This window comes from Moschus berezovskii, chromosome 4 (assembly GCF_049115385.1).
Source record: "Moschus berezovskii isolate FMDL1 chromosome 4, NW_MosBer_1.0, whole genome shotgun sequence".
NCBI classification, from domain to species: Eukaryota; Metazoa; Chordata; class Mammalia; order Artiodactyla; family Moschidae; genus Moschus; species Moschus berezovskii.
In genome coordinates, this window is record NC_142463.1 from 8639921 (window position 1) to 8666407 (window position 26487).

Consider the following 26487-nt stretch of genomic DNA (forward strand, 5'->3'; position numbering starts at 1 on the left):
CAGAGTAGAATGGTGGTTGTGGTTGCGGGGTGGGCGTGGGAGAGTGGGGGAGTGGGTATGGGTGTTCGAAAGACACAAAGGTCCAAGTATAAGATGAGTAAGTCAGGGGAGGTGACGCACAACACAGTGATTCTGATTAATGACACTGTTGTTGTATTCTTGTAAGTTACTAAGAGAGTAGATCTTAAAAGTCTTCAACACAGACACACACACACACACACATGTTGTAAGGTGATGCGTGATGGGCGTATTAACTAACCTTCCTGTGGTAATCATTTCACAATATATGCACATATTTAATCAACACGTTGTTCACCTCAAATTGACACAATGTTATGTGTTAATTACATCTCAATAAAGTTGGGAAAAAGAGGAAGGCATCAGTGGGAGGGAGAGGAGAGGAAGGAGCCTTCCCGCGCTGCAGGCGCCCGTGCAGAGGCACAGAGGTCAGACTGTCGGCACTGACAGTGACGGTAACTCATCGCCGTGATCACAATGACGCAGTTCTGACGGTGTGCTGGCGGCCGCTCCGAGCGTTTCATAGACGGTGGACTCCTTTCATCCTTACAGTGCACTGTGAGCTAGGTGCCACCATCCCCATTTTAAAGGTGAGGAAATCCAGGCCCAGAGAGGCCATGCAATTACCCAAGGCCAGATAGCCTGGGAACGGTGGATCTAAGGTCCGAACCCAGTCTGGGGGTCCAGCGCTCTTCGCCACCACGCCACACCGCCTTTCTATAAGCACGAGTACTTTCCACAAGGTGATGAGACATGAGACCGGAGAGGCAGGCAGGGCCAACCCACAAAAGGGCCTGTGTGACCTGCCGGTGAGACTGGACTTCAGCGTGTAGGCAATGGCAGAGGGTGGGGACTCGGGAAAGGGTTTCCTCTCACTAGGCACCTCCTAATGTGGCTTTTAAACGGTCACCCTGACTGCTGCCTGCAGAATGATCTGGGGGTAGCGATTCTGGAGGCAGGGAGGTCACTCACTCATTCAACAAGTACTGGAACATCTACTTAGGGTGGTCCTCTGCACTGGGCACTGGGGCTGGGCAGGGTGTGCAGAGCACAAGGCAGACACAGGTCCCGTTGCCTGCAGCTTCCTTTCTAGAGTGAGGCTCCTGATCTCTGGGGGCTGTGTGGAAGTTTAGAGAGGAGTGGCCGCAGGGGAGTGGAAGGAGCTCACTGGTTGCTGGCAGGAGTCCGAGTGTGACGGTGGGGCCGGCACAGGGTGGGAGAAGGGGAAGGTGATCCACAAAGGGGAGACGCCTCGTGAAGAAAGCAGTTCTTCAAAGTGAATGAATACAGAGAAGTCAGGTGGCAACTCACGAGGACTGTGGACTTGAGCGGGCAGTGGGGCAGGGTGTGTAAGGCTGAATAAACTAGCCTGTAAGCACATGATGGGGAAGGGGAGAGAGGGAGAGACAGAGATGGATGGAGAATGTGACCGCATGGGAGACACTGAACGGTCAGCTGGAATGGATGGTGGCCGCGTGAGGCTCTGGAGAGGGCAGGGCCCGCGGCCGGTGCACGCTGGGGGCTTGCCTTAGAGGCCAGGAAGCTCCCCCTCCCTCGTGGTGGGGGGAGGGAAGAGGTGACCACAGTGACCTTTTGGGAAGGAAAGCAGGAGGCTGAGGAGCTCTCGTGATGACACAGGCTCTACATTACAAGCAGAGGAGGAGGATGGATCATGATGTTTGCTGAAGGCGGGGGACCACTCATGGGGAAAAGGAGGCAGCATTGAGCAGAATGTTTGCCACAGTCCCCTGGAGAAGAGGAATGGTGGCTGGACTCACGGCCGTGGACCCCGGGCCCACGGAGGGGCTCAGCTGGTTTACAGGGACACCTGTGAGCAGGGCTGTGTGGGTTGTCGCAGGGCCCTCGTGTGCTGGTTCACGTGCATGTGGAGGAAAGCGAGGGCAGTGGGCAGGGAGGTGAGGCTCTTGACCGAAGAACAGCTGACGGGTGATGCTGGGGGCCAAGGCTGATGGCGGAAGGAAGTGGACAGAGCAGGAGGGGGAGCGGATGGGGAATGGAGAAGCCAAGAGAAGGACGCAGGCGGAGTAGAGGGAGGAGTGGGTGGAGGAGCAGAAGGCACAAGGGGCCCCGGAGCAGGATGAGAGGAATCCGGGCTTCACAGGTGCGGAGAGCAAGGTCCTCACCCACAGGAGGCGGGAAGGCTGAGAGACAAAAAAGCAAGGTGACGGCGATGCAGGATGGAGAGGAAGAGGCCCCGACCTAGACGAGGAGGGGTGGGCCACAGAGGTGGAGACGGCCTGAGGCAAAGTGGAAGGGTGTGCCCGGAGGGGGAAGGCACTGGAGAGCACGCGCACGAGCCCGCCTCTCAAGTGTCAAGTTCACGGGGTCTGCGGACAGAAGCTGCCCGCTCTGGAGAGGGCTCCTAGGAATGGTGACCTGGGGGGAAGTCAGCGTTAAGGGTGCATTTGGTGAAGAGGTCCAAGACATTGAAGAGAGGGAAGTGCACAGACTACAGAATCAGGATTGGGTGGGGAGAGAGGAAGAACAGAGAAGGTGGTTCGAGAGTGCCTTTTGGAAGACTAGGGGGCCTGGGGGCTGGCTTCTGGCCCTCAGACACCCTGTGTCTTGATCTAGACCTTCCCTCCAAACCCAGGGTCAACCCTTGCTGGAAACACACAGGAACCAAGTCCCCATTGCCTTCCTGCCGGAAAAGGCACGTGAACCTGACCCTCCTGGCTGATGCCAATCAAATCTGAGGTCAGAGCCCAGAACTGAAACCCTAAGTCAAATTCTGACTCAGAGAATATCATGCACACAGTTTCCTGTTATCTGGCTTAACAGAATTCCATTTTATAAGTATTTATCTGTCTCCCTCCCTCCTTCTGCCGACCAGAAGTGAGCTGGCGAACACCAGATGCGAGCTTCAAAGACCCTCAGAATTCCATCTCCACCTGTGTATTCGCTTTCCCCCTTCTCTGCTGTTTCATCCCTATCGTCTGTGATCAACCGTACCATCTTCTCCCCAGGTTTTTCCATTTCTAATACCAAACTGGAATCCTCTTTCATGACAACATCTGTAGAAAAGGAGCTGCGTCTTGTGTCTCTATAAATTCACTACTTGATGAGCTCCAAGAAGGGAGCACCGCGCGGAGGGAGCGGGGTGGCGAGTGCGGGCTAGGATTCAGGGTCTTTCCAATGCGGTGGGACGTCTTTCATTCCTTCCCTGGTTCACTGTCCCCTCGGCCTGGGCTAGAGCGTCCTCTCCTCCCTGATGTCCCAGGGCCCACGGCTCACACGACAGACTTCAGCCTAATACGTCCCCTCCTCCGAGCTCTTTCCCTAAGCAGGCTTCCGAGATGTTTCCCTTTTCTTTTGCTGTCTTGGCACTCTGGCCTTTTCCTTTGTGGCACTGATTGTAAGTATCTCTCTCTTCATTTCAATAGTTACTTTTCCAGACACTGCTCATGAAGCAGTGAAAGAAAAGAGCAAAACCCTTCACCTTCCTGGAGCCGACTGTCTGTGGGGCGTCAGGAGCAAGCGGGTTCACACCACAGCCCCTCGGTGCCCCCCTGGCCGCCAGGTGGCCTCCTCGTGGCTCCTCTCCCCACCCCCTGGAACGTGAGCCCTGCAGAGGCAGGCATGGGTTATGCATTGTTGATCACTTAGTACAGCGCCTGGAGCACAGACAGCACGCTGCTCAGTGTCTGAGCACAGCTGATGTGTGTTGCACGGGAACTGTGCCAAATGCCAGGCTCAGCGCTAACGATGCAGAACTGCCCGGACCACGGCCCCCTGCCCCTGCCCACTCCCAGTCAGGTGGGGCTAGAGACAGTTACAGCGTACACGTGGGAGGCATCTTATCCCACCACCTCTGCAGGTGCAGCAAGGCATCTCCGATCTCAGGCTGGGGTTGGGAGAAGCGGAAAGGCTTCACAGAGGTTTCGCAGGCAGACAGGGAATCAGCCCTTGCTCCACCCCTTCCTGGTGGTTCCTCTTTGCACCGTCTGCTCTCCACCCCATCCCTCGTTGCCTTAGCCCACTTCTCTTAATTTCTCACCTGGGCATGTCATCAAGCAAAAACTGCTCCCCGCCCCGCCCCTGGACTCCGCACTCTGCAAAGCAGTGCGAGATCGCTGGAAACACACATCTGACCGTTACTGTGGCTTGCTCATTGATTCTTCCATGGCTTCCCAGAATCCACAGAAGAAAACCCTGACTCCCTGGCATGGCAGGACCTTTGCCTACCCTCTCCCACCCCGGCTTCATCTTTGTCCATCTTCGACCTTGAGATTTAAACACCATAAAAAGGAGGCACCTGCAGGGAGGCAAAATAACGCCAGGATGACAAGTGAGGGCTCTCAAGTCAGAAAGTCTTGGGTCTGTATCCTGGCTCTGACACTAAGGAGTAGACCTTGGGTACCTTTCCTATCCTCTCTGAGCCCTAGGTTTGTCGCCTGTAATATGGAAATGGTAATAATAAGAGCCAGCTTGCAGCACTGTTTTGAGGATTAAATGAGTATGATTTGTATATAAGACAACTGTCAAAATGTCCAGTACGTGGCACATAACTGGTAACCAGGAGGGGTTTCCTCAAGGTCACTCCTGGCCTGTTGCTGGAAGATTCCAGCCGGCTCTCACAAGGCTCTAAGTTGGTACCTGCTGTCTGCTCCTCCTTGATGAACAGCCCCTGCTTGTCCGTCAGACAAAGAATCCTCTTTCAGTGTCAGCTCAAGTGCTCCCACTTGGGGAGGTGCCCTTGAATCACCCAGGCAGACTCAGCTTGCCCTCTTGCTCTCTCCCTGTCACTCCCAGCCTCCCTTGGACAGTTTATTTATTTCTCTATTTTGAAGAACAGAAGTTCAGTGTGGCGGGAAGTGAGGATGAAAAGGATGAGCCTGGAGAGATGGTCTGGGGAGACCATGAAGAGTCCAGATTAGCTCCTTAAAACCAGAAATCCCACCCCTTCTGTTCTTTGTATCTTCAGAACCAAGCACAGTGCCTTATGCATCCTGAGGGCTCCAGACCCGTTGTTCAACCAGCAAAGACTCCTGACACGTGACCAGGACACCTTTGGTGCTTCAGACAACCTCTGGGCATGCCTGGATCTCATGCATTTCCTTGGAACCACATCCTACTCCACTTTTCTACTGATGATGGGACGGTCACATGCAGGCAAGAGGCAGAGCGCACCTGTATGTGTGCCTCTGGAAATCTGTGCACTGTTCTCTGCACACAATTTTCACAAATGGGATGGAGGTGTGGGTGGATGTGGTGGGTGACATTTGTCCCTCCCATCTCCTTCCTCCATCACAGGCTGAAGGAGGTTGGGAAACGGGTGAATATGGTGAATACGGGTGAAGATAAACATAAAGAATATCCAGGTTGCCCCATACTGTTTGCATCAGCCCCAAACTGGAGCTTGCCATCTGCAAAACCCCATATATTCAAAGAATATATTTCATTGGCAGACTGTTGTAGTTTAGTTGCTAAGTCATTTCTGACTCTTTGTGATCCTGTGGACTGTAGCCCACTAGGCTCCTCTGTTTATGGGATTTCCCAGGGACGAATACTGGAGTGGGTGGCCATTTCCTCCTCCAAGGGATCTTCCTGACCCAGGGATAGAACCCACGTCTCCTGCACTGGCAGGCAAATTCTTTACAGGGGAGCCACCAGGGAAGCCCCTGCTGGCAGATTACTTCCTGCCAAGTTTTAATGGGGCAATACCCTCTGCTGTTTACTACCCCTAGCAAACCTTCGGGTTTGGGTGACTGAGGAAGCTTAAGGGTGTCATGGAAACTCAGTAAGCATCTTGGGACCATGCCTGATGAGATTCCTTGTTGAAACTGGAAAGTCTGGGCCTCTGGACTTATGGGGATAAAGCAAGAAGAGGGAGAGGTCCTGAAAGTTACAGACCTGGGGCTGAAAATGGCCACGTGCTTGGCACTCTGAAAGGAGGAAAGGCGGGGTCCAGAAAGGAGCAGAGTCAAGAGGCTGGGCTGTTGCCCTCGGCCTCCTTTCAAGCTCAGCTCCAACGCCGTCTCTTGCAGGGGCCCCCCGATGCCCCTGCCAGCGTTCAGTTCTGGAGAAGGGGATGAAGGCATCACCTGCAGAGAGCTAGATGTGACCACCTCTTCCCTGCTTGCTCTGACTTTATTCTGCGGAGGTTTTAGCTTCAACCCTAGGCATGTGTCTGCTAACTTAGCCTGTTCTCGCTTGGGGATGTCAGACCAACTCCTTTCCATCCTACAAGCAAGTTTTAGTTTCAGACACTAGCTCTTCCAGGGAGCCTTCCCTGATGCCCTCGAGTAATGTTAGTGGCCCCTCCTTGCTACGTCCCATTTCCTCTGACTCTAGTGAAGACAGACCGTGACTTGGGTGAAGGCACAGCTTGTCTTTTGACCCTTGTACCCCGTGCAGTCTGAACAGTGTCTGTAACAAAATAGGGGCCTAGATGATGCTGAATGCACAGGTGACCTTATTTCCAGCGTGAGTACCCTGGACTATTTGGCATCCTTCCTACATGACTGATACCGCCCTGATCCTCCTTATCTCCAGGGTCAAGGTCCCAGCTCCTTCCTCCTCTGGGCCAGACTCCTAGATTCCCCATGAGGCCACCAGATTCCAGGCTCCAAGTCAGGAAGCAAGGAGACTCCCAGATCGATGCTAAAACTTGTTAGCAAGTTGTATGTAATTTTATAATGTTTCTGGTAAGTGCTAATTGCCTGTTCCTTAAATATTTCTTGTTCTGCTGGGAAGCAGAGCAATTGCAACTGTGAATGCGCTTCCTACAGCTGGCTGCCCTCATGGAGGGGGCCTGAGTTTCTCAGATTCCAGGATGTGGATATTGACGGAGTTGGAGGCCCCTCCCCCACCCCGACCTGGGATTGTGACAAACAGAACAAGAAGAATTTCTGGGAAATAAACCCCTCAACTTTTTCCACCCAGTGGCTTGAACTTTTAACGGGAGGGGATGGTGATACTGCAGTACCACCTGCCTGCCCCAAGGAAGCTTCTCTCGACCTCAACTGGGGCACAAGGGGTATTGACGCTGATGGGGTCAGGTATGCCTGGAGAAGGTTTCTGCCCTTCAAATGCCCCATGCCACCTGTGGGAACATTTGTATCCCTGCCAACCTCCCATTCCTGAACCAAGGTGTCCTGTCCTGTATGGAATTTCCTAAGAGTTGGGACAAAAGGAGGCTAAGATGGGGGTGGAGGTAATGCTGAAGCTTTGGGTCATGAGTGTAGGTTGGAGGGAGAGCTGCAGGACTGGGGAAGCAGGGGAGGGGAGCAGGCTTTTAAGCTGAGTGTTTCCTAAATGCTAGGCCCTATGCTGGTGGTGCAGTGGTAAAGAATCTGCCTGCCATTGCAGGAGGTGCAAGAGACAAGGGTTCGATCCCTGAGTCAGGAAGATCCCCTGGAGTAGGAAATGGCAACCCACTCCAGTGTTCTCGCCTGGAAATTCCATGGGCAGAGGAGCCTGGCAGGTTACAGTCCAAAGGGATCGCAAAGAATCAGACATGACTGGGCTACTGAGCGCACACACACACACACCGCACAGGCCCTATGCTCTGGGCATCACTGTATGGAGTTCTCTCAAGACTCCTATGAGACGAATGCTTATCAGTCCTTCTTCACAGATGAGAAAGCTCAGGCTCAGGGAAACCGAGGGATTGGCTGAAGATCACACACACAGCCAGTGGCAGAACTCGATTGTAAACTGGGTTTGTCTGACCCCAGAGCCTATGGGGACAGTGGAGAATGTGGGCTCTTGGCACCTGAGAGCTGGGAGGTGGTAAAGCAGGCCAAAGGGAATTGAGAGGGTATAGGGGAAGGGTGCCTGACTGTGCCAGGCCCTGGACTAGGCCCTGTAGGACCGGATATATTAATAAATTGTCATCTGCCTAGAATGGGCGTTTATAAGAGCCAGCATTGGGCTTGGAATTATCATCATGGAGGGCCTTGGACGCCATGTGAATGAGTGTGCTTTATCCTGAAAGCAATGAGAAGTTGTCATCTGCGACTTCCCTGGCGGCCCAGTGTTTAAGAATCTGTTTTGCAATGCAGGGGATGTGGGTTTGACCCTTGGTCAGGGAACTAAGATCCTACATGTCGTGGAGCCCCTAAGCCTGTGTGCCACAACTACAGAATCCTCAAAGTGCAACGAGAGATTCTGCACAATGCGGTGAAGAGCCCGTGTGTAGCAGCTAAAACCTGATAGAGTCAAATAAGTAAATAAATGCTTTTCTAAAAGTTGTTTTTTTTTTTTTAAAGTAGCCGGAACCATGCCAGATTTGGATTCTAGGAAGATCCCTGAGCTGCCTGAGGCAGATGGCTGGGGCGGAGGGAGAGGTGATGAAGGCCTCAGTCACATCAGTGACAGAGGAGCCAGGATGCTGCAGAGGGAGAACTGACAGGATCTGGGGACCGAGTCAGAGACGGGAGGAGGAAGTGGAAATGAGGCCGGTGATGGTGTGGATGGTGGAGCTGGGTATGGAGACGGGAGAAGGGGGCATGGGGTGGGGGTGGAGATGGAGAGCTGAGTTTGGATGGTGTTAATGGACTGAAAGCTTGTGTCTCCCCAGTTTCATATGTTGACGTTCTAACCCCCAATGAGGCTGTGTTTGGAGATGGGGCCTCTAAGGACGTAGTAAAGGTTAAACAAGGTCATAGGGTGGGGCCCTGACCTCACAGGATTAGTGTCCTTATGAGAAGAGGCAGCAGAGAGCTTGCACTTTTCCTCCCCCTCCACATGCACACATCCAGGGAAGGCCTTCTGTGGACACAGGGAGAAGGAGCCACCTGCAAGCCACAGAGACATCTGGAAGCCATCTGAAGCCAGCCCAGACCAGAAACTGCATCAGCTGGTACCCTGACCTTGAACTTCTAGCCTTCAGAATCGTGAGAAAATAAAGTTATGCTATTTAGGCTACCCAGTCTATGGGATTTTGTTATGGCAGCCAGAACAGACCTAAGCCAGATGTGTTGGGCTTGAGATATCTGAGGGGAAGCTGTGTAAGATGTGTCACAGGTAGACTGATGTCTACTGGGGAGCAGATTTGAACATCCCCAGGGTTCAGCCTAGGTTGAAGCCATGGGAGTAGATGTGATCAATGGTGGAAGGTTCCAGAAAGAGGATGAAAACTGAGGGCCTGAGAAGTGCCTGCCCTGAGGGAACCATCAGGAGCTGAGAGGGAGCAGCCAGGGAGGAGGAGAGGACCCAGGAAGCTGCAGGGAGAGAAGTCCAGAGTAGATGGGAAGGGACCAGTCACATCGGCCCCAGGGAACTCAGCTACCCACCTCTTCCACAAAGAAGGCGTTGACTCATCATGAAGGTGTGAGACCCTCAAACACAAGGTCAAAGGTGAAAGGACAAGAAGGGAAAGGGAAGCCCATCCCAATATGTAATCCTTCCTGGGCTCTTCTTCCTGCTGGACAAGGTGCCAACTCTTTCTGAAACCTTGATTGAAGCCTTTGGAGACAAGGGTCTGCCTTCGGCCACTTCTGCCTCCATAAGCTTCACCACGGCTACTGTGAACGACTTCCTTTCCCAGCCAGCCTAGGGAGTGAGGGGGAGGGAGGGACCTGGGACAGGGCTATCTGAGGAAGCACGGGACACCTGGGGGACAGGCAGGAAGACTTGTGTCCCTGCAGAGGAGGATGTACCCCAGAGTGGAGGACAGTGGTCATCAGGGCCTTTCTTGGCCCCCAGGGCACGGCACCTCTGTGCTCCAGGCAACGTGCCAGGAGCCTTTTGTAATCTCATTTCATAACACTGCACAGCAGTGTGATACGCTTTATTGCCTCCATTTCACCAGCGGGGAACCTGAGGCTCAGAGAGGCTGTATGACCTGCCTAAGGTCGCACATCTGGGGCTGTGCTGGGATTCACCAGCTCGGGACCAAGTCCAGAGTCCGTTCTATCGCCACAGAACCTGCTGCCTCTGTACCCAGAACCCGGGCAGCTCCTGTGAGTTAGCAAGGTCTCTAGATGCCCAGACTCTCTTCTCTCTGCCTGCTTTGTCGTGGTTCTGAGGAGAAGTCCAGCCCACACTTAGTTTGTGATCAACAGTCACACAGCATTATGTTTTTAGGTCGTCTATGTGCCCCTATTGTAACCTCGGCACCCAGCTCCATACAGGCCATATATCAGTCAATACTGAGTGAAATGGACACATGACCTCATCCAATCTCTAGTAACAAGGAACCCAGGCTCACGATCTGTGGCCCAGTTGATTAGGGCAGAACTTTGGTTTCCATAAAGATTTTGTAAGGAATTGAAATTCTGCAACTTTGGAGGGCTCCTGGTATAGGAGGAAAATCATGGGCTTCAAAGCCAGAGAGACCAGGGTCGAATCTCGACTCTGCCAGGTCCCACACTTCTGTATGACCCTGGGCAGGTCACTTAACCCCTGAGTCTCCGATTCTTCTTCTATAAAAGAGCAGTCATCATCACAGAGTTGCGATTATGCAATGAGATGAAGTGGTACTTTTCAAACTAGTGCTTAGCCACAAATCCCCTCTAAACAGAGGGCTTGGAGGCGGAGATGGAGGCAGGGTCAGAGGCCTCCCTGCTGGGCATCCCCATCCCCACACGTGAGTGGCCCCCAAGGGATCTCAAGTCTTTGCCTGACACTGTTTGTGTAATGAACATTCAATGAGACAATGAATGTTCAGCTTCTGGTACATTATAGGCTCTCCACAAATGATGGGTCCTTTTCTTTTAAAATGAAATCACACTAAACGAGCCCAATTCCCCTTTCCCACATAACAACCCTTCAAATATTTGGACACAGCTCTCAAGTCTCCCATGAGTCCACTTTTCCCTGAACAAGCATTCAGGGGGCTGTTAACCTTTCTCACTGGGTTTGACTTGAAGTCCTCTCCTTATCCATCTCAAGCTGGGGTCTCCACATCTCTGCCCAATTCTCTGATGTCTGATCAGAATAGAATAAAGAATCACTCACTCCCTGGGATAAGTTCTAGTAGCCAATTTTTGAACATTCAAACAGGACTTGATATTTCTCACCTTTTCATCTTATCCTGGTACTTTAGCCCACTGCTCCACCCCATTGAGTTCTTTCTGCATGCTGTTTGCTGACTGTAGCGACCATCATCCATCTCAAACACATGTGACTTTGGTCTTATTCAAGCCATGAATAATGGAAATATATGGGAATAAGATGGAAAGATCTGGGAAGGTGGATGGCATAGAATCATTCCTAACCACTTTTGGTAACTGCTAAACATCTAAAGGAGATCAATCCTGGGTGTACATTGGAAGGCCTGATGCTAAAGCTGAAACTCCAATACTTTGGCCACCTCATGAGACGAGTTGACTCACTGGAAAAGAGTCTGATGCTGGGAGGGACTGGGGGCAGGAGGAGAAGGGGATGACAGAGAATGAGATGGCTGGATGGCATCACCGACTCTATGGACATGAGTTTGAGTGAACTCTGGGAGTTGGTGATGGACAGGGAGGCCTAGCGTGCTGTGATTCATGGGGTTGCAAAGAGTCGTACACGACTGAGCGACTGAACTGAACTGAACTGAACTGAAACATCTGTGAAACTTCTGAAATGGGGAAACCTAGAAACTTTGAGTCTAAATCCACTCCCATGTCCAAAGAAGTGAGTGGCTGAGCTTGGGCCTGAATCAAGGTCTCTCGATTTCTCGCCTGGGGCTCTTTCCTGCATATATATAACTTTATGTGCCAGAAAGGCACATTCATTTAACTACCTCTGTACTCACTCACTCAGTTCAGTTCAGTCGCTCAGTCATGTCTGACTCTCCGCGACCCCATGAATCACAGCACGCCAGGCCTCCCTGTCCATCACCAACCCCTACTCGCTAATCACCTTATAATCTGCAACACTGTCCCCAGTGGCCTGTTATTATCTCCATTTCACAGATGAAGAAACAGAGCCCTGGAGAGGCTAGAAAGGGACTGAATCAGGATTTGAACTCAGCACACGTCGCCCAGTAGGTGTTCTCTGTCTGCTGGCCTATCTCACTCAGAGGTGTGCTCCTATGCTAAGGACAGTTCCTCTATCATCCTGATGCCAGTGGGCATCAAGGTGCGACAGTGTTCCTGCAGGAAATAAGGACTAGCCTCCTGTTATGGGTTGAATCGTGTTCTCCAGAAAAGATGTGTTGAATCCTCACCCCCTGGTCCCTGTATATGTGACCTTCCTTGGAAATAGGGTCTTTGCGGAAGTAATCAAGATGGTGAGTCCTCAATCCAGTATGTCTGATGTCCCATGGGAGGAGCAGAGACATATGGGGACGTGCGACATGAGGGGCAGAGATTAGAATGATGCAGCTACAAGCTAAGGATCGCCGGCCACCACCGGAAGCCAGGAAGAAGCAAGGAAGGGGTCTACCCAGAATCTCACAAGGAGCATGGCCCTCCTGACACCTTGAGTTCAGACTTCCAGCCTCTAGAATTGTGACAAAATAAACTTCTGTTGTTGAAACCAACCAGTTGGTGGTGGTTTGTTAGGGCAGCCCTTAGTGAAGACACTCCCTGTGTACCAAGTTTGGTCACAGAGTCCAGGTCCTGGTACAGAAAGAGCCCTTGGCCCACAGGAGGAGTGAGGTACCCTGAGTGGAGTGAGACCTTTGGAGTTGCTCCCCCTACAGGGTCCAGTGTGGGCTTCTCAGTGGCTCAGCGGGTAAAGAATCTGCCTGCAACGCAGGGGATGTGGGTTTGATCCATGGGTTGGGAAGATCCCCTAGAGGAGGGCATGACAACCCACTCCAGTATTCTTGCCTGGAGAATCCCAAGGACAGAGGAGCCTGGCAGGCTATGGTCCATGGGGTGGCAAAGAATTGAACACGACTGAAGCAACTTATCATGCATTCACACACGCAGCATGCACAAGGTCCCATGGAGAATGACACCATCTCTGGATGAGGTGGGGAAGGAAGCCCCCCTCCCCGACAACTGCCTCTTGTCTGGTAGCCGCCTCATCATTGTAGACTTACAACTCACTTTCTTGATAAAGACTTTCCTGATACCCCAGAAAGGATGACCACCCCTTCTCTGTGCTCCCACTGGCTCTGTTGGCCATGATGATCTTGCTTTAATAACAGCTTATTTGTACAGGAAGCTCAGCTCAGTGTTCTGTGATGACCTAGGGGGTGGGATGGGGGTGGGGTGGGAGGGAGGTCCAAGAGGGAGGGGATATATGTATGCATATGGCTGATTCACTTCACTGTACAGCAGAAACTAACACAACACTGTAAAGCAACTATACTGCAAAAAAAGAAAAAAGATAGCTCATTTGTTTTTTCCTCTGACCATGCAGGTCCTTTACGGTGAAGGTCTAGATCTGCTGCATCTGTCCCCCAAGTGCTAGTCTAGGGTCAGATACCTAACAAGGCCTTCACAAAGACTTGGGGGTGTTGTGACGGGGATCTTTTTGTGGGGATCTGTGTTGGCGGTCATCTGCCATCAGGAGGTTTGACTGTATACAAAGATGAATGATGGTGACAGCATCTCTTGGAGCCCAGATTGCTGTTCCCTTAGTGCCTATTCCCACCAAGAGATGAAGATGAAGGTCACCTTCGTCTGCACCTCCTCAGGCCACCGATGGTGTGTGTCTGGCCCTAGCCCTGTGCACACATTCACTCATCACCATGACAGCCAAATAGGGTAGCTTGGGAAGCTACTGTCTCCAGTCCAAAGACTTCAAAGAGTAAAGCAAGGCTCAGAAAGTTTCTGAGGACTTGCAAAGGTCTACACAGGCCAGGTGTGAATCAGGGGTGGAACTGATGTGCCTGGTGCTGTCAGCCAGCACTTTTAAGTGACTGGCCCCAGATAATCCTCAAAACAGCCAAGGAGACCAACTGGACCAAGGAGGAGGCTGGGACTCAGAGAAGAACATGTCTAAGGAGAGGAACCTAGTACAGGGCAGAGCCAGGATTCGAATCCAGGGTTTGCTGACTTCAAGCAGACCCCGAGCGTCTGGCCCCATGGCAGTCAGTTACCTTCATAAGAAGCCTTGAAGCCCAAGGAGCTGCCACTGCCATCTGTCTGGAAGAGGAGCCACATCTGATGGTTGGTGCTGACGATGAGATCTGGGACCGACGTACCTGTCAGGCTGTTGGGAGAGAGAGATTCAGAGGTGTGAACCGACCACGGAACCCCGACAGAAAGACTGTGTGACTGACAGCATCTAAAGGAACATCGGGGAGCCAGGGTCAGACTCAGGACCGCTCCCCTCTGCACAGGCCGAGCTGCTTCTGCACCGTGACTCCCCTCCCCAGACCCCTGGGCTCAGGGGAGAGAGCTGCGTCCTCACTTGCATAGGGAGGGATGGCTGGAGCCAGATCCAATCAAGGGGGGTGTCTACGCTCCTGCAACCTCCCATCTTTCGTGTGAACAGGACTGCAGGGAAGACACAGACAGAAACCCATTTCCCCAGTCGGAACCCAGCCACTCCTTTTAATGAGGCATCTCCTTCCACTCCAGCATGAGAAAGCGGGGCTTTAAGTGCAGCCCCCACCTTGGGCAACACTCCTTTCGAAAAAGCAAGTTTAGACATGGAGAGGATTCTGATTCAACTCGCATTCACCAGGCACCTACCCAAGCTGGACCATTTCCCTTCCATTATCTCATTTACTGTCCCCACAGCCCAGCGAGGTAGGGGTTGTGTTATCCCCATTGTACAGATGAGAAAACGGAGGTACAAAATGGGCAGTGGCTTTCCCAACGTCAGCCTGCTGGAGAGTGGCAGGGTCAGAGTCCACTGCTTAGGCTGGGGTACCCAGAAGACTTCCTTCTTCTGCTGAGACCAGACAAATATCCAGCACAGATAGGGTGTGGGGGGCTGGGGAGGGTGGTTGGATTAATGAGCTCTAATCTCTCGCAAAGCTTGAAGGGGGTTGAGTTGGTTGCAGAGAGATGATCGGTACAACATGAATGCCGTGGGGATGGAGCAGGGATAGACTGCCTGGGATACACTAGCCTGGCCCTTGTGATATCCCTGGCCTGGGGACCCTGACATTCTGCAATGATGGGGACCCTGAAATTCTGCAGTGAGTAAGGAATGACCCCAGGATAGTGGTGAGTAAGGGAGAAGACAGGCTTCTGCTTTTCTTCTGCGTGACCCAATGATGACAACAAAGGAATCATTCTGCATTGTTTCCCTGAAGTTTTTTTTTTAAATTTACTTATTTTAATTGGAGGACAATCACTTCACAACACTGTGATGGCCCCTGCTACACGTTCCTGAAGTTTTGAACTTGACATTGGTCTAAAGAGATCTGAGGGTGGTGGGAGAGTCTCTGGGCTGCTACAGAACTTGTTGGGATCTCATTCAAGCTAGACTGGCCCAGAGACTTGGGTGCAAGCCATGGATCTGCCATTCGTTTGCTGTGGGACTTTGGGCAAGTGGCTGAGCCTCTCTCAGCTTTTTCACGCCATATAAGTGAGGGGCTGAATTGTATGATCCCCTAGTCTTTTCAGCTCTGCTGTCCTAAGGTTTTCTATATGACAAAGCACATTGGGGCATGAAGCAGACAGAGTGGGATCCTGGCCTCTCGGGTACATTGAGCTGATGTACCACACAGGTCAGCACACCAGGGCAGGTGGGTGATGGGGACACACTGAGAAGAGGCATTGAGTGTGATGGGTAAACTATGTGACAACCTGATGGGGCCACAGAGTACCCAGATATCTGACCAATCACAATTCTGGGTATTTCTGAGAGGGTGTTTCTGGATGAGATTAGCATTTAAAGTGGGACTGAGTAAAGCAGATTGCCCTCCCCAATGAAGGTGGGCCTCATCCAAGTAGTTGAAGACCTGAATAGAACAAAAAGGTGGACTCTGTCCCAAGTGAAAGAGAATGCTTTCCGCCTGCCTGCCTTTTAGCTAGGACACTGTTTGTTCCCACCCTGCACTTGAACTGAGCCTCAGTTTTTCCTGGGTCTTGAGCCTGCTGGCTTTTGCTCTAGAACTCCGTCATCAGCTCTTCTGGGTCTCCAGCCTGCCGACTCAGCCTGCAGGTCTTGGGACTTGTCAGTTCCTGTTATCACATAATAAATCCTTTTCTTCATATGGACATCCTATTCGTTATTTCTTCGGAGAAGCCTGAATCCTGCTGGTTGTTTCTTTGGAGAAGCTTGATTACTACAATGGAGAGTAGGCAGTGGGGAGATTGCCCTTCAGGCTGACACCCCATTCCTTTCTCTCAAGAGATCCCAAATCCCAGCCATGACACCTAACATGCCAGGGGACCTCATTCAACTGCCCTAATAGGATCTTTCCAGGTAGATGTGGGGAAGGTATGAGAAGCACCCAGGACAGAACAGCTTCTGGACAAGCCAGATGTTACAGAATGGCCATTTCTTGCTCAGCATTATGACCAGAGGGTGTTGGCTAGGAGGGTGTATGGTAATAGCATGGGATGCTATCCTTGACCAAAATTGAAAGACACGAACTCAAGTGCTAGTTCTACCGCCAACCACCTTTGCACCCTTTGGGCCTCAGTTTCTCCACCTGTTAAATGGGATAATAGCACCTTCCTCACAGGGCTCCTGTGGGAATTAAACGAGATAACTGATGTGTCTGGGCACACAGTAGGCACCGGATGTATGTGAAATCTCCCCTCCTTCTTGGCAGGGGAGGTGGACGAGGTCAGGTCTGTCTATCTCTGTGACTCTGGGTCACACACACTGAATAGGAGCATACTCCTGCTTTCAAGTCAGGCTAATCATGGTGGACAGAGGAGTCAAATGGACCACAACGGCTGAGACCTGGTGTAACGAAACCTAGGACACCCCGACATTACCTTACCCTCTCCCTTGGCTAGACCGTGTCATTCTAACCTTTCTGGGCTCAGAATATGTGGTCACTATGTCCATGTGGTCCCAATTCCCGGAAACCATCCAGCTCCCAGACAGTTCTGAGCATGCAGGGAAATTAGCAAAGCACTTCAATTGCCTCTGTCTGAAGTCAGGCCACCACAGATGTACATGGCCTTCAGGAGAAGCTCCTGGTAGGAGAAGCAGGGTATACATAGACACACACAGCCAAGTGCAATGCTCCAGGCATACACGCCAAATCTCTATTACCCTGGCTCCCCTGGCTCTTGGGGAGAGAGCCTTCCCCAATCTTTCCTCATAAGTGCTCTGTTTTCCTCGGTAAGAGTAGAGAGAGATGTGAGGATTGCTGCTGAAACCAGCGGGGCTGCAGGACGCGTGTCCTGGCCATAGCAAGGTGGCAGGGAGTGTGGCGGGAAGACTCGGCAGGCCCATCCCACTGCCCTCAGCCAAGGCACACGTGCTCCTGCCTTGCCCACCACATATTCCGCGTCACTCACATGTAGAGCACCGTTTTCTGGTCCCCGTCCTGCCCGCCGTCCCCGACCGTCAGGGTGTCGTAACCCCTCTCCAGGTCAAACTCCTCGAAGGCCAGCTTGATCACCTGCGGAGGGAGCAGGGATTAGGCAGCAGGCAGGGGCCGCCGGGAGAGCCTTCCTCAGCTTTGAAGACAGCAAGAAGCTCCACGTCCCGATGTTCAGAGCACCATGACACCACCCCACGAGACCCTCCGTCCACACTGAGCACTTCTGGGCCACCTTTTAGAGGGTGAACTTTTTCTCTTCTGGGCCCCACAGTCTCTGGGGTTCACCGATGTTTTCCAAAGTGGATCACAGCACATCTGGCCAATTCTGGGGGCTGTCATGGCAACCCCTGGCACATCTGGCCAACTGTGAGATGATTAGACTCTGCCTTCACGCTTTAAAGCACAGAAGTCCCTGCGGAATTGGTGGCAAATTTTCAGGCCACATGTGGAATCTCAGCTATGTGGTCCCTGGGGACCTGCAGAAGTTTCTCTCAGCCTCTCCTGTGCCTGCTTTTCTCCATGCACTTTGTCTATTTGTTGAATAAATGAATGTTCCAGGAAAGACATTTTGACAAGATTCTTCTCTCATACTTGGTTTAGTCCTGCCTGCCACAAATATATACTAAAGACCCACCACGTGCCAGCCTAGGAGGCAGGGTTTCAGTGGTCAGCGTGACATGATCCCTGCCTTCGGTAAGGGGGGAGAGAGAAAAACAAACTGATAATCACAACCCCAGGTGACAGATGCTACTTGAAGCCTGCAGCTCACCCAGCCTGCGGTGAGGGGAGGAGGGGAGGCTGTTTGTGGTGAGGGTGGGGTAGTTCCTGAGAGTTCTAATAGCTCTGGAAGACTGTCAGGTCAAAAGGGGATGCCGGGAGAGGCAGGGGTCAGGTGAAGAAGGCCTGAGCTGTGGCTGAGATGGAACATTCCAGAACAAGTGCTCAGTGTCTATCAGTGCAGATCTGGAAACTGAACACAGTGGCCAGCTGCCTTACTCTGGGGGACAATGTGTTTGGGCCTTCAGTGCAAGGAGGTGACTCAGGAATGTCTAGAACTTGAGAAGGCTGCCTGCAGCCAGGTTCTCGTAGCCTCCCCTGCCTCAGAGAGCTGCATTCATTCTGAGGGAGCAGCGGCAAGAGAGCTGTCCACAGTGGGTGACGGGGACTCAGGTTTTGGAGGAGAACATCGGTCTGGTGGCTTGTGTGGAAACTGACACGGCAGCAGTGAAGCCTGAGTGGTGAGGATGGTTCCAGGCTTCGGGGGCAGTGAGGTGAGTGATGCAGGAGGCTGATGCAGACGGAAGAGAGTCAGGTCCTGGAGTGTTTAGGGTTTTGTGACTGATGGGTGTGGGGACTGAAGGAGGGGTGGTTTGGGATGACCTGCAGATTCCCAGCTGGGGAGTTGGGGTGGTGGGCGGTAGTGCCATTCACAGAGACAGGATGCTCAGAGTCGCCTCACCTGAGCATCTCGGCTGGTCCTCTTTCTGCCTGTTTCAGTCTGGTTTCAATCTGATGAAGATCGTCAGTCTCCCTGTAGGGAGGCTGAAAGTGCTTCTTTGTTTTCTCTTCTGCTGCTCGAGGAGTAAAGGATTCCCGTGGATAGATTTTCCTATGGCTGTGCAGGCTTCTGCTGTCCAAACCAAACAGCGTGGCAGAGCCTCACCCCAGGGTGCTCTCAGGGTCCCAGGAAGGAAACCTGCTGTGCTTGTGGGTGAGCCCGGTGCTGCCTGTACTGTCCCTCGGCACCGGGCCTGGGACCCACGGTGAGGAGCTGCACACAGGACAGGGAGGAGGCCACAGGAGGCTTCCTGGAGGACGTGAAGCTCAGGCTGAGCTTGGGAGGTGGACTGGAGAGTCCAGTAAATGGAGAAGGAAGGGAAAGTGATCCAAGCAGAGAGAGGAGCAGGCACAGAGGTGTGGGGTGCACGACTTGTCCAGAAACTCCGGGTGGATCTGGAGTTGTGTGGCTGAGAGGGAAGCAGAAGGTGGGGACACGAGATAAGCAGGAGGAGCCGGATGAGGAAGCGCTGCCTGTCACATTGCAGATTTGGGCCCTGTCCTCAAGACAAGATGGGATCAGGAAGAGCTGTGAGTGAAGCTGTGGGGTGAGATTTTTGTTTTAGGAAAAACAGCATTGAGGGCTGGTGGAAAATGTCTGTACAGAGGTGTGGGTAATGGAGGATGTGGGCCTGCAGCAGGCAGCGGTTGGGGGCTGTTAGAAAACAGGGGGTGGAGGGACTAGAGGTACTGACCTAGAGAAGAGAGACTCGAGGGCAGAGGCAGGAGCAGCAGCAGCAATCCTGCCTGGCCCCATCCAAGGGCAGAAGGTGGAGATGAGAGGCACTGAAAACCAACTCTGTGACTGTGAGAACTGTCCCCCAATGAAAAGGACTGTGTTCAGAGGTATTGAGCACCCCGATCACTGGTGGTAAGTATCATGAGGAGGGGATTCCTGCTTGGGACTCTCAGATAGTTTCAACAAAAATACTAGACCCTCCTGATAAAAATCCTTGTTGGCCATATAGACACGTATTCCAGTGAGCAATCTACAGTGAGTGGGAAAGCCTTTGTTACTGTTTACTTACTAAGTTGTGTCTGACTCTTCTATGACCCCATGGACTATAGCCCACCAGGCTCCGCTATCCAGGGGATTCTCCAGGCAAGAATACTGGAGTGAGTTGCCATTTCCTTCTCTATAGGATCTCCCTGACCCAGGGCGCAAACCCACGTCTCCTGCATTCTTTACCACTGAGCCACCCGGGAAACCCAGGGGGAAAGCCTTAGTCCCTCTAGCTTTCCCACCAAGTAGGCAAGCTCATTCCCCATGTTCCCTGATGACCAATCATCACGGGATCATCTGCTCAGGCTGGAACCGGCTTCCTATCTCTTACTGTCCCTAGTCCTGCCCCCTAGAATGATGTTGCCATTTCCTAGCCTGGTACATAAGGAAGGACCCTTGGTTCCTGCTTCCTGCTCCCATCCCATCATACTGCCTATCTCGCATTCTCTCATACCAGCCCATTCATGACCCTGGTTTGCTCACTCCCCTCCCTCGCCCCCGCTCCCCTAGCAACGTCTCCACATCCTTGAGCTCTTGTCCAAGGGCTCCCTGATTGCCCTTCCTCTCTTCTCCGTGTCAGGACTTACCTGCTGTACTGTGACTGAGCTCTTTACCTGGTCTCCCACTACTTCAGGAACTTCCTGGAGGGCAGGGGCCAGGTCTCATGGCCTTTGACCTGCCGGAACCTGTCAGTGTGCCAGGCACATGCCAGGCGCTCAGACCACGCTGAATGGGAGAATGCTTTCCAAACCTTTCCTGAGCCTCCAGCATGGACGGATCTCCAGGCTCTTGGATCTCTCACAGGAGACACGATCTAGAACAAAGGTCGGCAGACTGTTCCCGTCAAGCGCCAGGTATTTGCACCTGAGCATTTTATACAATGTCTGTTGCAAAGACCCCTCTTCGCTGTTGCATGAACACGCCATGGCTGCATACGTTCAGGTGGCATGCACAGCCATGATCCATGTACACTGTCATGTATGCCAATGAGTATGGCTGTGTCCCAATAAAATTTAGTTTACGAAAATAAGCAATACACTGGGTTTGGCTCAAAGGCGGTAGTTTGCCGACCCCTGGTCTAGGAGATTCTTTGAGATACTTAATCACAGTTTTTGATCATCTTCTCTTGAGAGACTTCGTCACCACAAGACCTGACACCTAGAATGTGCTGGATGGACTGTTCTGAGTATTTTACAAACATCAACTCACTAAAGACTCATGACAGCCATGGTCACTATGAAGACCTCCATTTTACAAATGAGAAAGGCCAGGCATAAAGACGTTAGGCAACTCACCTACGATCACACAGCTCAGTGGTAGAACTGGGACTCATCAGGCAGAGGCCAGGCCCTTACCACCCTGCTCCACTGTCTCATAGCATCCCAGGGAGGTCTCAGGTTCATACGATGGGGGCCGTGACTTATCCTCTCAACCTTCCCTAAGCTCTTTCTCTGGATCTCAGCCAACACTTGCTCATAAACTACTCTTAAGGCACAGCTGTGCCTTCTGCAGACCCAGGGGCCTGGCCTCTGCAGGGAGGAATCAGGGTTCTGCCTGTACATTCTTGCCACCATCCCCCCTTGCAGGAAGCCCCAGGTCACCAAGCCAGTGCCTAAAAAGGGAGTATGTGATTACTATGTCCACGATGGGAAAACGTTGCTTTGCAGGCCAGAACCCAGAGCCATAAAATGTTTCACCTCACTTGAGTAGAGCGCCACTGATGGGAGCTGCATTTCAGAGCATCTGACCCCGACGTGGAAGCTGGTTACACGGCGCAGCCAGCACAGAACCCTCAGCGTGGGAGCCTTGGGACGGGCCGCAGTGCACAGTGTGCTGGCGCTTTTGTTTGTTTCCCTCTTCTCTCTGGCCTTTGTTTAAAGATGTGATCCTGTAATGATTCATTAACTAACATGCAGATGAGTGAAGCCGGCAAAGTGTCTTTCTAACGAGGAGAGTGGCAGCACATGAAACAGGCATGATTAAAGAGGCACGTGTGTGCACAGCTCAGACACCCAATTTGCACCCATTACATAAATGAATAAAAGAACCCTTCGCTAGGATGTAATTACTGAGCACCTGCCATGTGCCAAGCACCGAGCTAGCTGCAGCCTGTAAGTTATCTCACTTGTTTGACAATGCGGAGCAGAATCTAAATGCCAAGAGCCTGGTGCAGATGGAGAGTGCCTGAGGATGGTAGATGAGGGATAGGTGAAAGGCGGCCACACAGAGGAGGGGGGCGTGCTGGGCCCTGCAGGCAGAGAAGGGTGTGGGCTCCATCCCGGAGATGCTCAGGGAACGAGGACCAGGGAGGGCAGCTGAGGGGCTCAGGGGAGGAGACAGCAGCCTGGCTGAGTCTGCAGTTGGCTTTTGCCTGGCAGGCCAGAGCAGGTAGCCTGGACTTGAGGGTGCAGATGGGGGGAGACTGTCACTCAGCATGGAGGGAGGGGCTGGGGGCAGAGAGACCTGGCAGGAGGCCAGTCTGGGGTTCAGCAGCGGCAGGAGGGCTTCGGGGAGCCTGAGCCTGTGTTCACTGCAGGGTGGTGGAGGGAGTTGAGTCCTGGAGACTGCACCCCTCAGGACCTTGCTGCCTTTCCCAAGATGTGGCGGATGGGAGTGGGACCATGGAGGGTCCAGAATGTCCCAGGGGACATTCCTTGCTTCCTGAGCGTCATCCAGGACCAGCTAAAGACAGGAATCCCAGTCTTGTCAGCCTGTGCCCAAGGTTTCAGTGTGGCTGCAGTGGATCTGACAGCTCTTAGGCATGTTTTGGGAAGTGCCAAGAGATCTAGACTAAGATTGTTTTGTCCAGTGACTGCATTTCTATAATCACCTCCTAGCTAGGCTCCAGTCTGTTGCCCATCCTCCACTCTGAACCCCAGACTCTGTGCCCTATGACCCTTTCAGAGTGAGGGTTGGGTAACCATGACTCTTGGGCCAAATCAGGCCTGAGGCTTGTTTTTGTTTGGCACCTTGAGCTAAGACGTATTCTTAAATGTTTAAAGGGTTAAAAAATAAGTAAAGCACTACAAAGAAGGATGTGCAACAAAAACCTCACATAGTCCTCAAAGTCTAAAATATTTATAATCTAACTCTTTGCAGAAAGTTTCCAGACCTCTGACCAAGAGCAGTGGTTTTCCAACTGGGTTCTCAGGAATCCCAGGGTTCCATAAAGATACTAAAGGGGTACAAACAAAGGTGGGAAAAGACCAGAATGGCTTGTATCTTGCTCCAACCAAAGCAGTTCCTTCGGATCTAGTTCATGGTTGGGATTCTGTGACAGACACAGATAATGGTTCACTCACTGTCCTTCCCACTGCTTACCATTCTTAACAGAATGTTGGCTGTTGAAATATGACTACGGACCTGGCTAAGTGCAGAGCTAAGGACAGGGAAGTGACAGGATTCTGGGCAATGGGGCATGAGCTGAGGAGTCATCAGGGCATTTTCCCACCTTTCTCCTTGCTTTCTTGGAATACAGATGTGAGGACAGAGGTGGAGCAGCCTTCTTGTGATCATGAGGATAAGAGCAAAGAAAGGCAGAGGGAAAAATAGGAGGTGCTCAAGACACTGAGAAAACTGCTAAAGCAGCCCTGGAGTCTTCACTTCTGGACCCCTGGGATGTGGGGAAAATAATCTGTGTTTTGTATAAACTTCTGTGGAGCTTTCTGCTACTCACAGCCAATCACAACCTAATGACTATGGGTTCTGAAGAAAGGCTTTCATTACCATAGAAAAATTCATCAGATCTTGACCCTCAGGATAAAGTTCAGTTTCTTGGCATGGAAACCCTAGACTTTTCATGACCTGCTCTTGGCCCTTCCCACCTAGTCAGAGAGCCTCTGCAATCCTCTGCTCCAGGCCTGCTTCCCTATTCCGCCTCAGAGCACTGGCTCCTGAGGGATGACCTTGGCTTCCCCAACCCTTTGCCTTGGGTTCCTAATGCCCTGGGGCAGCCTGACTATTAGCTCCAAGAAAGGAAGGGAATTCCCTTTCTCCGGGCATGGACTGCATGGTGACCCCTGCAGGGGTCTTGCTGAAGGCCCAGGGCAGGGCTGGAGAACTGGTTCTTGGCGGGGGACGAGGGGAGGCCGGTGGAAGGGCTGGACTGAACCCTCAAGAATTCAAGCAGAGAGGTCTTCAGCATCTTTGAGAAATGCTTTTGAGGAGTTGGGTAAGAAAGCCCAAGGGCAAAGACTGAGAAGGTTCAGACGTTCTGGAATTTTGGTCAGTACCTCAAATTGAATTTTGGTGCCTCTTTCATGAGTTCATTCACTTGTTGGTTGATGGATTTATTCATTAATATGCCCTTGCCAAGTGCTGGGCTTTGAAGAAGCAACAGAGCCAAAACACATATGAATACCACCCCGAGACCTCACAGTCTAGCAGAGGAGACACACGGGTACATGGGGAACACAGCACAGGGTGATGAGTGCTGAAGTCAGGGCAACATGGGGACGTGAGGGGCACAAAGTCCCATCCAGAGGAGGAAGCAGGCTTTGTCTTCACAGAAGGTGCAGGGGACCCACAGCCAGCTCTAGGGAAAGGGGCTGCCAAGATACACTGGGAAGTGAAGACTACTGTGAAAAGGAAAGGGATCTGAGTGAGGACCTGGAGGAGGCCCTGAACGGGTCCCTCTAGAGCCGCCCACTCACAGGGAATGAGCTGCAGGGGCGCTTAGGGAGAACCTCTCTGATCTCCAGCCAGCATCTTGCATGGGGCCCAGCACGGAACACACAGGAGTAAATGTTTGCTGAATGGATAAGTGAGTGAACAACTGGGCCAGCACAGGGGCTCCTGACATTTGCACGAGAGAGTGATGGCTGCCTGGAGAGTTCTCTCTCCGTTCTCCGGGTCTACAAAGGGAAGAGTGACTCGGCTAATCCCCAAGGAGTGAATAATCGAAACACTGTTCTCTTCGGCTTTGAAGTTCATGAAATGCACCCTCCCTCTCCCTCCCACCTCGCTCATTCTCTCCTGCCTGCCTTTTACTTCTTTTCTAGCACAGGTGGATTAATGTCCTAATCAAACGCAGTGAGGGTCGTACGCAAATTGCCTCACATGGCCTGATTTCATACCGAGAAGCTGTGAAAGGAAGGCAGATGTATGCAGGTAGGGGGCACCGACTCAGGTCTGGGTTTCAGTTCCGACCATGAAAATTTCATCAGCCACGTCCTTTCCTTTCGGAGGCTAAGCTGGAAGGTCCTAACAGGAGGAGGCTCTGAGGCCCAGCGTGGGTGGGGCTGTACCTGAGGAGCTACCTGACCCAGGGACAGGTCTCCTCCAGCACTTAGTAATGTATCCAAACACCTGCGGAACCCCTCCTCTGTACCGGGCGCTGTGCTAACTGCAGGGAAGAGAAACAAACGCCGCCCCTGCTTTTGGGGCTCTCCTGAGCTGTGGGGGAGATTCTAAATCCAGTGCAACGTCGTATGCACAAAACAGAAGAGGCTGATGAAGAGCTGGAGAAACACAGGCAGGACGAAAACCTGGTGGCGTCAGGAAGGCTTCTCAGAGCGGAGATCTGAACTGTGTCTCAAAGGGGATAGGAGTCTGCAGGCAGAAGGGCAGATACACTGGGATCTGATGTGCAGGACAGAGGTCTTAAAGGGCCAGCTGGGTCTATGAACCAGGAGCGCAGTGTGGCTGAAGCCAGGATTGCCTGAGGAGAGGCGGGCAGGAGGGCCCTGTGTGCTTTGCTGGGATAGAAAGAGGTGGTTGTTTTTTAATCATATAAGCTGAACTGGTCAGAACCACAAGAATGCTCTTTAAAAGTGCAAGTTCCAGGTTCTTATCTCATCTCCAGTAATCAGATCTTTGAGGAAAGGATTTTGGAATTTATGTCTTTAAACTCTCTCCAGGTATTCCTGATGATTGATCAAATTTGGGAAATATTATTGTGGGCAGAATGACTACAAACACTAAGATAGCCCAACCGGCCGAGGCGGGACTCCTGTTTTTCCAGACCCTCCCAGTCCAAAGGAGAAGGGGGAGCTGTGCACTCAGCAGAGCAGGCCAGCCTCACTTGCTCTGAGCTGCCATTCCTCTTTTCCTTGAATCTGCCCAGCTTCTGGGAGGATGGACAGGGTGGTGTTCGTTGTTTTATTCTTAGTTCACAGAGCAGAGACACCCTTCACCGGCCTCTGCAATGAGACTGTCAATTCTTGTTCCCACAGGGTAGAGCTGCTCAGCCCATCGCGCTCAGTCGAGGCTGGCATCGGGACATAGGTTCTTGGCCATTCCCACGCCAGGTCATCGCTCGACCTTGTTTGGAGCTTCTGTTTACCCTTGGAGGCTCCAGTCACTGGAACATTGCCAGCTCCCTCTCAAGCTCAAAGGAGATGAAATGTCCACACATACACACAGGTGCCAGGGATGTGTAATCATGCCCTGATTATAAGGAGACCGAAGGGACACGTGTCATACTAAGTTAACCTTAAAAATGCATCCCAATTTACAGTTCAGTTCAGTTCAGTCACTGTCTGACTCTTTGCGACCCCATGAACCACAGCACGCCAGGCCTCCCTGTCCATCACCAACTCCCGGAGTTCACTCAAACTCAACCCCATCGAGTCGGTGATGCCATCCAGCCATCTCA

General features: G+C 52.2%; 1 protein-coding gene across 1 annotated transcript in view; it reads right to left on the reverse strand.

Annotated features, from left to right (window-relative positions):
- The window catches only part of CSMD2 (CUB and Sushi multiple domains 2), a 695284-nt gene that overhangs the window by 278594 nt on the left and 390203 nt on the right, over positions 1-26487 (reverse strand). Inside the window, exons 11-12 of the mRNA XM_088835123.1 lie at positions 17307-17410; positions 13970-14082 (exon numbers count right to left, since the gene is read on the reverse strand). Coding sequence (XP_088691249.1) covers positions 13970-14082; positions 17307-17410 — 217 coding nt within the window. The remainder of the gene's footprint in view (positions 1-13969; positions 14083-17306; positions 17411-26487) is intronic.